The sequence below is a fragment of the Onychomys torridus genome, chromosome 3 (assembly GCF_903995425.1).
Source record: "Onychomys torridus chromosome 3, mOncTor1.1, whole genome shotgun sequence".
In the NCBI taxonomy this organism is placed as follows: domain Eukaryota; kingdom Metazoa; phylum Chordata; class Mammalia; order Rodentia; family Cricetidae; genus Onychomys; species Onychomys torridus.
In genome coordinates, this window is record NC_050445.1 from 129,349,386 (window position 1) to 129,363,446 (window position 14,061).

The window sequence follows — 14,061 nt, forward strand, 5'->3', positions numbered from 1 at the left end:
TGTGGTAGTGTATCTCATATGGAAATGATATAGTTGCAATAGACATATACAACATTATTTTATAGTCATAGTGTCATTCTTACTTAGCAAGTTCAATGAATGCAGAGTCCTCTGTTGAAAGACTAGGGAGTAGTATAGGACTTTAGGACTAAGGATACTTAAATCAAGAAACTTCTATTGGCAAATGAGAGACTCTTGCCCAAAATTTGAGAAAGAAGATAACTAATCAGTGACTATGGATTGGATTTGAGAGATGAAAGAACCTCTTGTTTTTTATGTGATGATTTACATATGAAGTGTGGTAGAACAACCAGCAGCTAAAAGTGAGCATCTTCCATTGGTCAACTGTCAGGGCCCTGTGTTGGGATCCAGCTCCAACCTATCAAAGTGTCTCTTGAAATGGGGAAAGAAGAATTGAGAAATAATAGGAAGAAATACAGACATAGATGGAAGGAAAGAGATATGGAATAGCTGCAAGAGAGTCCTGGGTCAATATTCATTAGCCTCAGTGTATTTCTAATGGGATTTTTATGCACTAGCAAGAATAGAGGCAAATGACCCCCACATTTCAAGATCAGAGCACAAGGTACAGCAAAGTGTAGACCATTCACAACAACTGGTATCCATGTCATGTGGCAAAATAGCTTGTGATTAGGGCTTGAAATATAAGATACTGGGTAACCATGTCTTTGCACCCTATTATGCAGCTTTGAGAAATAACATAAACTCTGATTCTCAAATCTGGAAACAAACCACAACCTGGAATCTTTGTGGGCTCCCACAATCCCCAAGTTGTTAGAATGTGTTCTCCCTCATCTCCCTGAGATATAAAACTACATTTTGTGATCTTCTTTTAACTCAGAATTCCAATATGTCAGGAACATTATACTTTTAAGGGTTTAAAGAGAACAAAAAAAGGGTTTTCCTTCATGTTCTTGAGTACTTATTTATGCAATTGTAATTCCTAAGCTTCATCTGAGCATTAGGCTTGGATATTTATATTAGAGTTGATGCCATCTATTTACAGATGTTACCATATTTGTACATGAAAAGTTACAAACAGTTCTCAACTGCATTTATTCTTTTTTTATTTAAATACCTTTTTTTACCAAGGTTAATAAACATGTTTATGAAATGACAGTGTATTAATAGCCACAGGAAAAACTCCCAGAGAATTTTTTCATAGAACGGTTTCAAGTGTGAGAAATTTACTTAGAAAAAATTCCAGTTCATTATCTTGTTTGTTCATTCATTTTGAGGAAGGATGGAGCAAAATGACAGTTGTATCCTCCTCAGTACATTCATAGTCTATCTTCAAGTGCTTTGAAATACATACTTACTCTTCCCCAATGTCCCCATGCCCATTTAAAAGATTAAGCAAAAATTAATTGTAATTATTGGTCCTGATATCTGATGGCAGCTCAAACCTACTCCTCTCATTGCCTACTAAAGACTAACTCCCCCATTGTCTCCATGAATTTCCATCACTTTGGAGATTTTCCTTACTCCTTTGTTATATGAAAAACCTTCACTATTCAACATTCTGCATAGGAAAATCTTTATCTTATTCAAAGCTATTTTATTTCTTTTGTAAACTTCTTTTACATTTTCCAGTTATAAAAATGATATGGCATGAGTTAAATGCAGTATTTTTGTATTAAGATATGCATAGATAGAGACTAAATTGGAGGTCTCCATTGAAAAGGTACCTAAAAATTAGGAAGCCCCATGGAAGAGGGAGAGAGAAGACTGCAGAAGTCAGAGGGTATGGAGGGCATTAAGAGAACATGGCTCACTGCATCAACTAAGCAGGGCTCTCATGGGCTAACAAAGAGTAAAAATTCAGGTCTGGGGCATGCATGGGTCTGCACCAGGTCCTCTGCATATGTGTTACAGATGTCAGTTTAGTTTTTTTGTAGGACTCCTAACTGTTGGAGCAGGTGTATCTCTATCTCTTTTCCCTATGCTTAAGACTCTTTTCCTCCTTTTGGGATACTTTGTCCAGCCTTGATATGAGGGCTTTCACCTTGTCTTACTGTACCTTGTTTTGTCTTATTTCGTTGTTGTCTCTGAAGGATCTGTTCTTTTCTGAAGAGGAAAAGGAGAGGGATTAGATCTGGGAGAGAGGGAATGTGCAGGAGCTAGAAGAAGTGGAGAAAAAGGAAACGATGGTTGAAATGTATAGTATGAGATACGAATCTATTGTCAATAAAAAATGTCTCCTGGCTGTGTGATATGCATGTGTGGAAGATTGTCGGTGATTAAAGACGTGACAGCTAGAGCCTGGCTCTCAGTCTCCTGTTGTCAACACTATGAATGCTCACTTATCTCTGCATTGACTGCTGCCCCTAGCAAAAAGAAGCTTCTCTGATCATGGTTGTCAACATTCAAAGTCTGGATATAAATGTAAGTTTTCAAAAAGTAATTTGCCAGCACAATGATTTAGTAAATGCCAACATCATGTAGTCATAGCTGTTGTTCTTACCTGCACAAGATCAAGGAAACCAAAATTTAGGCATAGATTTAAGAAGTGCTCTCCAGCCTTCATCCCTTTCTGAGAATCTCCTGGTAGTAGAATGATGTTGGGGAGGGAGATTCGTTACTTTTTAGTGTGTGGCTACTGGCCTAATCCCATGACTATATGGAAGATAACTTAATTGGACTTAATGGGTTATTAAGAAACAACAAAACAAAAAGATAAAATATGTGAGGACAGTGAGGTATTGGAAAACCACATGGAGGTAGAAAAAGGGGGAGAGAGCTGGGTGGCAATGGAGGAGGCACATGCCTCTAATCCTAGTACTGGGGAGGCAGAGGCAGGCAGATCTCTGTGAGTTCTAGGCCAGCCTGGGCTACAGAGTGAGTTACAGGAAAGGCACAAAGCAACACAGAGAAACCCTGTCTTGGAAAAAAAAAAGAAAATGGGGGAGAAATATGATTATATTTTATTGTACACATATTTGAAATTATCAAAGAAAACAAGCTTCCAGACCAGACTGAAAATAGCAAGTAAAAGCTCACTGACCATGTGTGATATGCTCTCTCTCCATGCCTCAAAGTTTCCAACATGTGATGAAACATGTTTTCTACAGCAATAGAGGCATACACTCTTGCCTTTTTAAAATAATAAACACATAATTTACAATTATACACATTTCTAAAAGACAACACTACATAGATTTCACTTGAGTCTCAGAAAATTTGTACCATTTTCTCAAGGTCTAATATGGACCAAACTGTATTCAAATCATCAAGCTGAATTAGCTCATAGATTATTGTGTTTGTCTATTTGAGTCCTGTAACTAAATGCTAGAAATTCTGTTCATTTAACGAGATTTGACTAAGTAACAAATTCTATTGAGAATTACATGTGTGTTTTCATAACTTCATTCCTTTTTTTCCTTCCTTTATGTTTGAAAATAGCTGTGGTAAATGGCCATGAGAGAGTCATTTGTCATGTAGAAATGAAGATTACTTGTCTCTTTAGTTTTCTTTATCAGGTTCTGACAAAACTAACACAAACATACAAAATCAGATAGGCTTAGACAGGAAGATGCTGTGCTGAAAACATTAGTAAAAACAAAGAATGCTGAAAAGATTGCTTTGGTACTTTGGTGCTATCTTGGGCATTTAGACCATGTATGTTTCCATTCACACAGACCCAAGCTTTCACAGTGGAGTCCATCTGTCCCCTGCTATGTGCATCAGAGAATGTATTCATTTTTCTGCAAACATAGGAGTCATCTTTGGTCTCTTAATTTTTTTTTTTTTGGGGGGGACAGACTTTCTCTGTGTAGCTTTGGTACCTTTTCTGGAACTCACTCTGTAGCCCAGGCTGGCCTCAGACTTACAGAGATCTGCCTTCCTCTGCCTGTCAAGTGCTGGGATTAAAGGTATGTGCCACCATTTGCTTTAACTATTATCACATTTAATTCTAATTCAAACCTTTTTTAAAAAAATTATTATAATTGTGTTTTAGTTTCACACATCAGCCGTGGGTGCCCCTGTCCTCCCCGCTCCCACCACAGCTCCCACCTTCCCCCTATCCCCTCCCCTACATTCCCATCTCTTCCAGGGTCAAGACCCCCTGGTGATGTATTTAAACTTGGTGGATTTAGTGCAGGCAGGTCCTGGCCCCTCCTTCCAGGCTGAGCAAAGTGTCCCTGTGTAAGCCCAAGGTTCCAAACAGCCAGCTCATGCACTAAGGACAGGTCCTGGTCCCAAAGCCTGGATGCCTCCCAAACAGTTCAAGCTATTCAATTGTCTCACTTATCAAGAAGGCCTGCTCCAGCTGGGGGCTCCACAGCCTTTGGTTCATAATTCAGGTTCTTCCATTCATTTGGCTAATTGTCCATGTGCCTCTCCAATCTTGGTCTCAACAATTCATGCTCTTACTTTCTTGACAATAGGACTCCTGGAGCTACACCTGAGGCCTGGCAGAGGATCTATGCATCCACTTCCATCAGTTATTGGATGAAAGTTAAAGCACAACAGTTAGTGTGTTTGGCCATCTGATCACCAGACTAGGTCAGATCAGGCTTTCCCTCAACCATTGCCAGCAGTCTACAGAGGATGTATCACTGTGGATTTCTGGGGACCTCTTGAGCACTCTGCCTATTCCTGTTCTGATGTGCTCTTCATTTATCATGGTCTGTTATTCCTCATTCTCCCTTTCTGTTCTTGATCCAGCTGGTATCTCCTGCTCCCCTAAGCTTTCTTTCCCTCAAATATTGCCCTTCATTACTCCTACTGTCCTCCAGGTTGTTCCCGTAGATCTCATCCATTTCTTTGTCATTGGGTGATCCCTGGGTCTTTCCTAGGGTCCCATTTTCTAGGTAGCATCCCTGGAGTTGTGTTGCAGTCTAGTCATCTTTGTTTCACATCCAGTATCCTCCTATGAGTGAGTACATTCCCTGTTTGTCCTTCTTAGTCTGGGTTACTCACTCAGGATGATTATTTCTAGATCCATCCATTTGCCTGTAAACCTCATGATGTCATTGTTTTTCTCTGCAAAGTAGTAATCCATTGTGTTCATGTAGCATATTTTCTTTATCCATTCTTCAGTTGAAGGGCATCTAGGTTGTTTCCAGGTTCTGGCTATTACAAACAATGCTGATATGAACATAGCTGAGCAAAAGAGAACAATACAAGGTATTAATGAAACAAAGAGTTGATTCTTTGAGAAGATCAACAAGAGAGTCAAGCCCTTATCCAAACTAACCAAAAGACAGAGAAAGAGCATCCAAATTAACAACATCAGAAATGAAAAGGGGGACATAACAACAGACAATGAGGAAATCCAGAGGATCATCAGGTCATACTTCAAAAACCTCTATTCCACAAAGCTGGAAAATCTAAAAGAAATGGATAATTTTTTGGATAGGTACCACATACCTAATTTAAATCAAGACCAGATAAACCATTTAAATAGTCCAATAACCCCTAAGGAAATAGAAACAGTCATTAAAAGTCTCCCAATTAAAAAATTCCCAGGACCAGATGGTTACACTGAAGAATTCTACCAGGTTTCAAAAGAAGACTCAATACCAATACTCTTTAAATTGTTCCACAGAATAGAAGCAGAAGGAATATTACCAAACTCCTTCTATGAGGCTACAATTACCTTGATTCCTAAACCAAATAAAGATGCAACAAAGAAAGAGAACTACAGACCAATCACCCTCATGAACATTGATGCAAAGATACTCAATAAAATACTGGCAAACAGACTCCAAGAACACATGAAAACAATTATCCACCATGATCAAGTAGGCTTCATCTCAGGGATACAAGGGTAGTTCAACATATGAATGTCCATCAATGTAATACACCATATAAACAAACTCAAAGGAAAAAAATGACATGATCATCTCACTAGATGCAGAAAAGTCATTTGACAAAATCCAACACCCCTTCATGATAAAGGTCTTGGAGCGATCAGGAATTCAGGGAACATACCTAAACATAATAAAGGCAATTTACAGCAAGCCAACAGCCAACATCAAATTAAATGGAAAGAAACTCAAAGCAATACCACTAAAATCAGAAACAAGGCAAGGCTGTCCCCTGTCCCCATACTTATTCAATATAATACTTGAAGTTCTGGACAGAGCTATAAGAAAACATAAGGAGATTAAGGGGACACAAATTGGAAAGGAAGAAGTCAAGCTTTCCCTATTTGCAGATGACATGATAGTATACATGAGTGACCCCAAAAATTCAACCAAGGAACTGATACAGCTTATAAAAACCTTCAGCAACATAGCAGGATATAAGATCAACTCAAAAAAAAAATCAGTAGCCCTCTTATATTCAATAGATACACAGGGTGAGAAGAAAATCAGAGATACATTACCCTTTACAATAGCCGCAAATGATACAAAATACCTTGGGGTTACTCTAACTAAAAATGTGAAGGACCTATATGAAAAGAACTTTCAGTCCCTGCAAAAAGAAATTGAAGAAGATGTCAAGAAGATGTTGGGGGCGGGAGGGGGGAGGACAGGGAAACCCATGGCTGATGTATAAAATTAAAACACATAAAAAAAAAAAAAAAAAAAAAACAGATCCAGCTATCAGAATGAAATCTGAAAGTACAGAGAAGCAGAACAGCCAGCCACTAGGTCTTACCTCTATGAAATCCTCAGTCTAAAGAAAGTGAATTCCTGTTTCCTTATGCCTTATATGCATTTCTCTGCCCTGCCATATTACTTCCTGGGTTTAAAGGCATGTGTGCTTTTCAATCAAAGGCATGAGATTGCAAGTGAAGGGATTAAAGGTGTGTGCCACCATTGCCTGACTCTGTTTCTAATCTAGTGGCTGGCTCTGTCCTCTGATCATCAGGCAAGCTTTATTAGGCTAGACAATATATCACCACACATGCATTTGAATGCTCGCATCTCATGGTAGTTCTGTTTGGGAAGGGATTGAAAACCTTGGTGGAGAAAGTGCATTGATTGCTAGGGGTCAAATTTGTAGTTTTCAAGCCTCCCTTTACTTCCTGTATTATCTCTGCCTTCTGTTTGGATGAAATATGATCGGCCACTTCTACCCCTGCCATCATGCATTCCTGACTGTGCAGTGGGTTCTATCCCTCTGGAACTATAAGCCAAAATAAACTTTATCTCCCCCCCCTAAAAAAAAAAAAAGAAAATATGCTATAAATATACAATGGAGTACTACTCAGCAGAGAAAAACTACGACATCATGAGGTTTGCAGGCAAATGGATGGATCTAGAAAAAAACATCCTAAGTGAGGTAACCCAGACTCAGAAGGACAAACATGGTATGTACTCACTCATAGGAGGATATTAGATGTAAAACAAAGATGACTAGACTGCTACACAACTCCAGGGAGGCTACCTAGAAAACAGAACCCTAGGAAAGACCCAAGGATCACCCAGTGACAGAGAAATGGATGAGATCTACATGAACAACCTGGAGGACAGTAGGAGTAATGAAGGGCAATATTTGAGGGAAAGAAAGCTTAGGGGAGCAGGAGATCCCAGCTGGATCAAGAACAGAAAGGGAAAACGAGGAATAACAGACCATGATAAATGAAGACCACATGAGTACAGTAATAGACAGAGTGCTGGAGAGGTCCCCAGAAATCCACAATGATACATCCTCTGTAGACTGCTGGCAATGGTTGAGGGAAAGCCTGATCTGACCTAGTCTGGTGATCAGATGGCCAAGCACACTAACTGTTGTGCTGGAACTTTCATCCAATAACTGATGGAAGTGGATGCAGAGATGCTCTGCCAGGCCCCAGGTGGAGCTCCAGGTGTCCAATTGTTGAGAAAGAGGAGGGACTGTAAGAGCATGAATTGTTGAGCCTAAGATTGGAAAAAGCACAGGGACAAATAGTCAAACAAATGGAAGCACCTGAATTATGAACCAAAGCCTGTGGGGCCCCCTGCTGGATCAGGCCCTCTGGATAAGTGAGGCAATTGAATAGCTTGAACTGCTTGGGAGGCATCCAGGCTGTGGGACTGGGACCTGTCAGTGCATGAGCTGGCTGTTTGGATCCTTGGGCTTACATAGAGACACTTTTCTCAGCCTGGAAGGAGGGGACTGGACCTGCTTATACTGAATCCACCAGCTTTAAATGAATTCCCAGGGGAGCCTTGGCCCTGTAGGAGATGGGAATGGAGGGGAGGGGATGGGGGGATGGTGGGAGTGGAAGCGGGAGGGGGGAGGACAGGGGAACCCATGGCTGATGTGAAAAATTAAAACACAAATATAATAATAATATAAAAAAGACAGGAAAAATTGTCATCATGGGAAAACCCACAGAGACAGATGACCTGAACTTTTGAGAGCTCATGAACACTAGACTGACATCTGGTGAGCCTGCATAGGATCATAATAGGAACTCTGCATGTGGGTGACAGATATAGCCTCGTGTTTGTGGGACCCTGGCAATGGGACCAGGATGTATCCCTGGTACATGAGCTGGGTTTTTGAAGCCAGTTCCATGTGGTGGGATGCCTTGCTCAGCCTTGATGCTGGGGGAAGGTGTTTGATCCTGTCTCAACTGAAGGTTTGGCCTTGTTGACTCCCCATGGGAGGCCTTATACTTTCTGAGGAGTGCTTGAGGGTGGCGCAAATGGGAGGAGGGGAGGAATGGGAAACTGTAGTTAGTATGTAAAATGAATAAAAAACAAATTAAAACAATGAAAAATCCTGTTGTGTAAATATGTTTAAAATATAGCCTGGACATACTAAATTGAATTGGGTTCAAGGTGGGCAAATTGTGGTAGTCTATATTATTCCTTCTTACGAATATATGAACATCAGCAATATCTATAACCTAGAACCAGCAATTATCACAGTGAATTTCATACCTTGGCTTTATAATACACAATTTATCATTGCTAGAAGCTAATTTCAAAATAAACCAAATGTATATGCCATTTAAATTAATGTAACACAAATCTACAGAATAGTCAAGCAGAACACTGAAGAATACACCTTCTCAGCAGCCCATAAGCTTTCTCCAAAACTGAACACAGTAGTACACAAAGCAAGTCTCGACAATAAAGGAAAACCAAAATAATGTTACATTCTGTTTTCCCTCTGAGGAGCTACAATTATTACCTGTCTTATAAAATAAGCCTATTGTTAGAGTAGTGGTATGCAAATTATAGGAATAAACAACTACTACTTTCTGGTTGGATTTAAGATCCCATTCTTTTATGTGAAATCCATAGTTTTCATAAGTAGGAGGGGTAAGAACCTGTGATTAGCAATGTCATAAATCCTAGGAAACAATCTACACTATTATTATGTTTATATATGTTATTTTTGTTATTTGAACTGATTTAGCAAATTTAGTTGTTTGTAATCAAGAGAGAAAAATAAATAAAATAAGAAAAAATAGTCACACAAATTTTAAATGAAATAAGTGGGATAAAATAATCAATGTAGTGGCAAAAGAACACCACAAAAAGAACCCTTGTTGTCCTTACTAAGGAATATCTGGTAGAGGGAAGATAACTAATAAGAAAACACTACTTTTTAACTTGGTCAATAACTGAAAGAATAGATGTGTATCTTTTTCATACCATAATCAAAATGGAAAACAATGTCATAGAAAGAAAGAATCTTGTTCACACTGATGACTACTCTCTTGTGATTGATATTTGTTCAATAGAGTGAACAGCAAAACTCATTTATATTTTCCTACTCTTAGATTCATCACTAATTTATTGCCCATTGTCCAGATAAGGCAAACACAGACCTCTTTACCTATCATGCTGTCATACAGGATGAATTCTTCCATATTTTCTTAGAAAAAGTGCTCCAAAAATATAGTCATACAGAGAAGAATTAATGTCATTTGAGAGTCTAGAAATCAAAAATATCTAATCCATAGTGAAAATAACTAATTCAGGTTTTGTCTGTTAAGTACAGTACAGAAAACAAGAGGAGATATTAAACAATAGTATTCAACACACATTTGAACTTGCCACTTTTCACTCTTTTTCAACTTTACTAAATGCAATTTAATTAGAATATAGCATACTGATTTATATGTCCAAAGTATTTTCACAAATGAATCCATAGAAAGGGTGTTTACATGAATATGACAGTTTATCTTCTGTATGCAGTGAAATTTCAAACGTCAAATTAAATGAGCAGCTAGTATGGAATGTACTCAGTGATGTATCTACTGCCATTATGAAGATCTACAATATATTTAAAACTTTGAAAAATTCTTTTTGATCATTTTCTATTGACAAGAATATAAGAGTAAGCTATATGAATATGGTTTTGGTGGATCTTATTTCACTTTTATTTGTGCATATAAGTAATTATATATATATATATATATATATATATATATATATATATATATATATATTCAGTAAGGAGCTCATAACCAGTATGGTGGATAACTGGTTTTCCTATGCCTATGTGGTAAATGTTCTATATGAGTGAGGCAGGAGGATCTCTGGAAGATCTGAATAATTGATACCGACTCAATAGGCTGCAAAAGCAGTACCAACAGAGGTATGTCAGTACCAGCGGTCTAGCTCTTGAGGTGGCTCAGGAGGCAGGAACATGGGTCCATTGCCTTTTTCTCCAGTTCATCACCAAGCAACACAAGCCAACACCACCAAATTTTTCAAAGGAGGTAATATATGTGCTATAGCACATTCTCTCACCCTTTTCCTGACATGAATCCTTCCTATAGTCCCCAACTCTTACATTGATAGTCTCTTTATTACTATTGTTGTTATTTATGTATATAATGTAACAATATGAAAATTATAATATGTAAATAATGTGTGAGACATAATGAGGATATAAAGTTCATATCATCTTTTATGAGATGCAGTTTGAGGACACTGCATTATCTTCTAAAATGGTGTAATTATTTTATAATTTTAAAAATTAATATATTATGTAAAAATGAATAAAATGATTGTTTGGATTTATAGTTGAACCAGAGTTCCATTAAGAAAGAGATTCTTGAAAACATCCTTGTCTCTTGACAGTGTTTTTCACTGATAAATATATGGCATGTTATTAAAGTCTGTCTTTTACATTTCTTTCATAGATGATCAGTTTGGTGTTGTATAAGTCATCTGAAAACCACAGGCTCACTAGAGTGTCCCTTCATTATGCTTTAAGATGCTCTAGTTTCATGTTTACATTCAACTCTGTAATAATTTTCAGTTATTTTCTATGAAGACAGAAATACCTGTGCCCATATGCAGTGGTTTGTTTGTTTGTTTTGTTGTTTGTGGACATGCTCTTGTTCTGTCTTTTGTTCAGAGGACTCTAATTTGCTTATTGTCTTTCATTTACCTAATTGTGGTGGAATTTGTGGCTTCTCTGTGCTGTCATTTTGGTTTCTACATATTGGAAATAAGACAGTTATGAAAATAATTGCTAACATAGGAAATGTGACTTTTTCAGTTGCCTTATGTAACCAGCACCTTTCTTCAGGAAACTGCATTTTTGTATCTTGTCATTTACTTAATAACAGTGGCCACATTTTGTCAAAAAAATCTAGAAGGCAAGACATTCAACTGATGTTCATGCTTAGTAGTCAATAACCAAGAAGAAAAGAAATTAATACAGGGAGATATGTGTATAAAAGGATAAGGAATACATTTACATTTATATTTTGGAGCATAATATCTCCCTTGTACCAGGAAATAAAACAAAAATTTAAAATAAGAATGAAGTGATCAAGAATCTCTTGCAGATATAAGTTAATGTCACAGTAACAGGGAGAAGGAGGCACATCACAAAACGTTGACAATGCTATGCAAAGAAATCAATAGCTAATATTTGCATTTATTTATTTATTATTGATTCATAGGAACATGAGTTAATCTTTAAAAAATAGTTGTACTATTAAAGTGAAGTTAAGTCACCGAGGGATATATGCTGTATGGTTTCATTCAAATGAGATTAGAGAATGAAAGTAATACATAATCTGCAGTGACAGCAAAAAGTTCAATCTTTCTGACATGTAAGTTTAAGAGAATTTTATCTAAAAACCATTTCAATGATATGAAAATGATGTGTGTGTTTATATATGGTATGAATAGTAATGCTTATATGTGTCTATTTCTTTGTGAAAGACTATTGTGTTTGAGTATATATAGTAGTGCTTATTGTATGCACTTCTTTGTGAAACACTTTGATCACTTAACTTATTCACCTTGATTATAATTAAAGATATAGAATGTTGCATAATTTAATTCCATCTTGTAAACTTGCAGTGTACTAGAGAATATGAACACAAATTCTGGGAGTTCATTTCAAACCTGAGGATAATTAGATGTGGGTATTAACTACATTCTCCTACTTCTCTGCAATTTAGCTGTGTGTTTTTAGATAAAATCTAAGTAAATTTCAAATTAGATTAGACTTCTTTGTTAATCCATATTGACAACTTATTTGAACTACATTGTCAGTTTTTCAGCATTCTGCTAGTCTGCCATCAGTCACAACATTTTGTTGAATTACTTTCACTCCTGATATAGAAGACCTTTTTGAGTCATTCTTCGAATGTAAGAAGCCCAGATAACTGTCTCCTCTATGTACACTGCTATGCAGACCAGGGTGTTTGCATATTGCTCCCAAGGGAGGCCATGGCTTGTTGGCCTGAGATAAAAGCTCCATTGTGCTCTTGTCTTCACTGACTCCTTAATTCATTTCCTCAAAATGATGTGTCTTGTCCAGTCCCTGTTTCTGCTAATGTTCTGGATTCTGGGTAAGGATAGAGGGAGATAAAAGTGGAGAATGGGGATAGAGGGTGAGCTCTTGTTGCCCATGTGTATTCATGTGTGATGAGGCATGTCCTGTTCTCAAGGATGGGCATGTGAGGTTTAGTTATGTGATAATGAGAAATTAGAGAGACAACATCTGTGCTAAGATGAAGATTCTGAATTCAATGGGATTGGGTGGTGTAGACTATGACCTTAAGGACCTCCAACTCACTATTTTTGTGTATTTGAAAAAAGCACTTGCTATATTTTAAAAACCAGAAAAAAAAATACCAGGATCTCACTTGAAATGAGTAACATAAAGGATTTCAGGAAGATTCACACATGACTTTATACTACTGTCTTCTAATTTCAGGAACCAGTGGTGATGCTGTGCTGACCCAGACTCCACTCTCTTTGTCAGTTGCCACTGGACAGTCAGCTTCCATCTCTTGCCGGTCAAGTCAGAGCCTCTTAGATAGTGATGGAAAAACCTATTTGAATTGGTTGTTACAGAGACCAGGACAGTTTCCACAGCGTCTAATTTCTCAGGTGTCCACACGTGACCCTGGAGTCCCTGATAGGTTCAGTGGCAGTGGGTCAGGGGCAGATTTCACTCTCAAAATCAGCAGAGTGGAGGCTGAGGATGTGGGAGTTTATTACTGCCTCCAAGGTACAAGTGTTCCTCACACAATGATATAGACCCTAACAAAAACCTCCTTGCATGGAGAGGCCCAGCTGCAATGGGCTGCCTGATTGGACAGGGGCAGTTCACTCTGCATCACTGTGAGAGGCAGGTACAAGGGAATATGGAAAATTGTTTGCAGCTGAGAGCTCTGGCTGGATGAACGGTCTGGTGAAACCTCAAGTGACACCAATTTCTGGGCCTTCAAGCTGTAACAGCAATGGTATTGCCTCTGCCTCAGAAGAATTTGATCTCCTTAATTTATTTTATATTATGTTATGTTATGTTATGTTATTTCGAGACAGAGTTTCTCTGTGTAGCTTTGTACCTTTCCTGGAACTCACTTGGTAGCCCAGGTTCGTCTCGAACTCACAGAGATAGGCCTGGCTCTGCCTCCCAAGTGCTGGGATTAAAGGCGTGCACCACCACCACCCGGCTCCTTAATTTATTTTATTGTTGAAAATTTTAAACATTTAAAACTTTTCTTTAAATTTCTTGAGCTTCATTTTTTAATATTTCCTTTTAATGATGTGTTTGTTAAATTCTTAGTTTGCTTTTTAAATGCTGAGATATCTATCCATATTCTTTTTTATTTTCCCGAGTAGACTTGAGATTTTGGATATTTTTACCTTTTTTAAAAATTTATTT

The 14,061-nt window shown here is 37.8% G+C and overlaps 1 gene segment (V, D, J or C); it reads left to right on the forward strand.

Moving 5' to 3' along the window:
* The first annotated feature begins 12,687 nt into the window (after positions 1-12,687).
* LOC118580199 lies at positions 12,688-13,430 on the forward strand. The segment is given in 2 exon segments: positions 12,688-12,736; positions 13,105-13,430. Coding segments are annotated over 2 exon segments (375 nt in total).
* Positions 13,431-14,061: the final 631 nt, after the last annotated feature.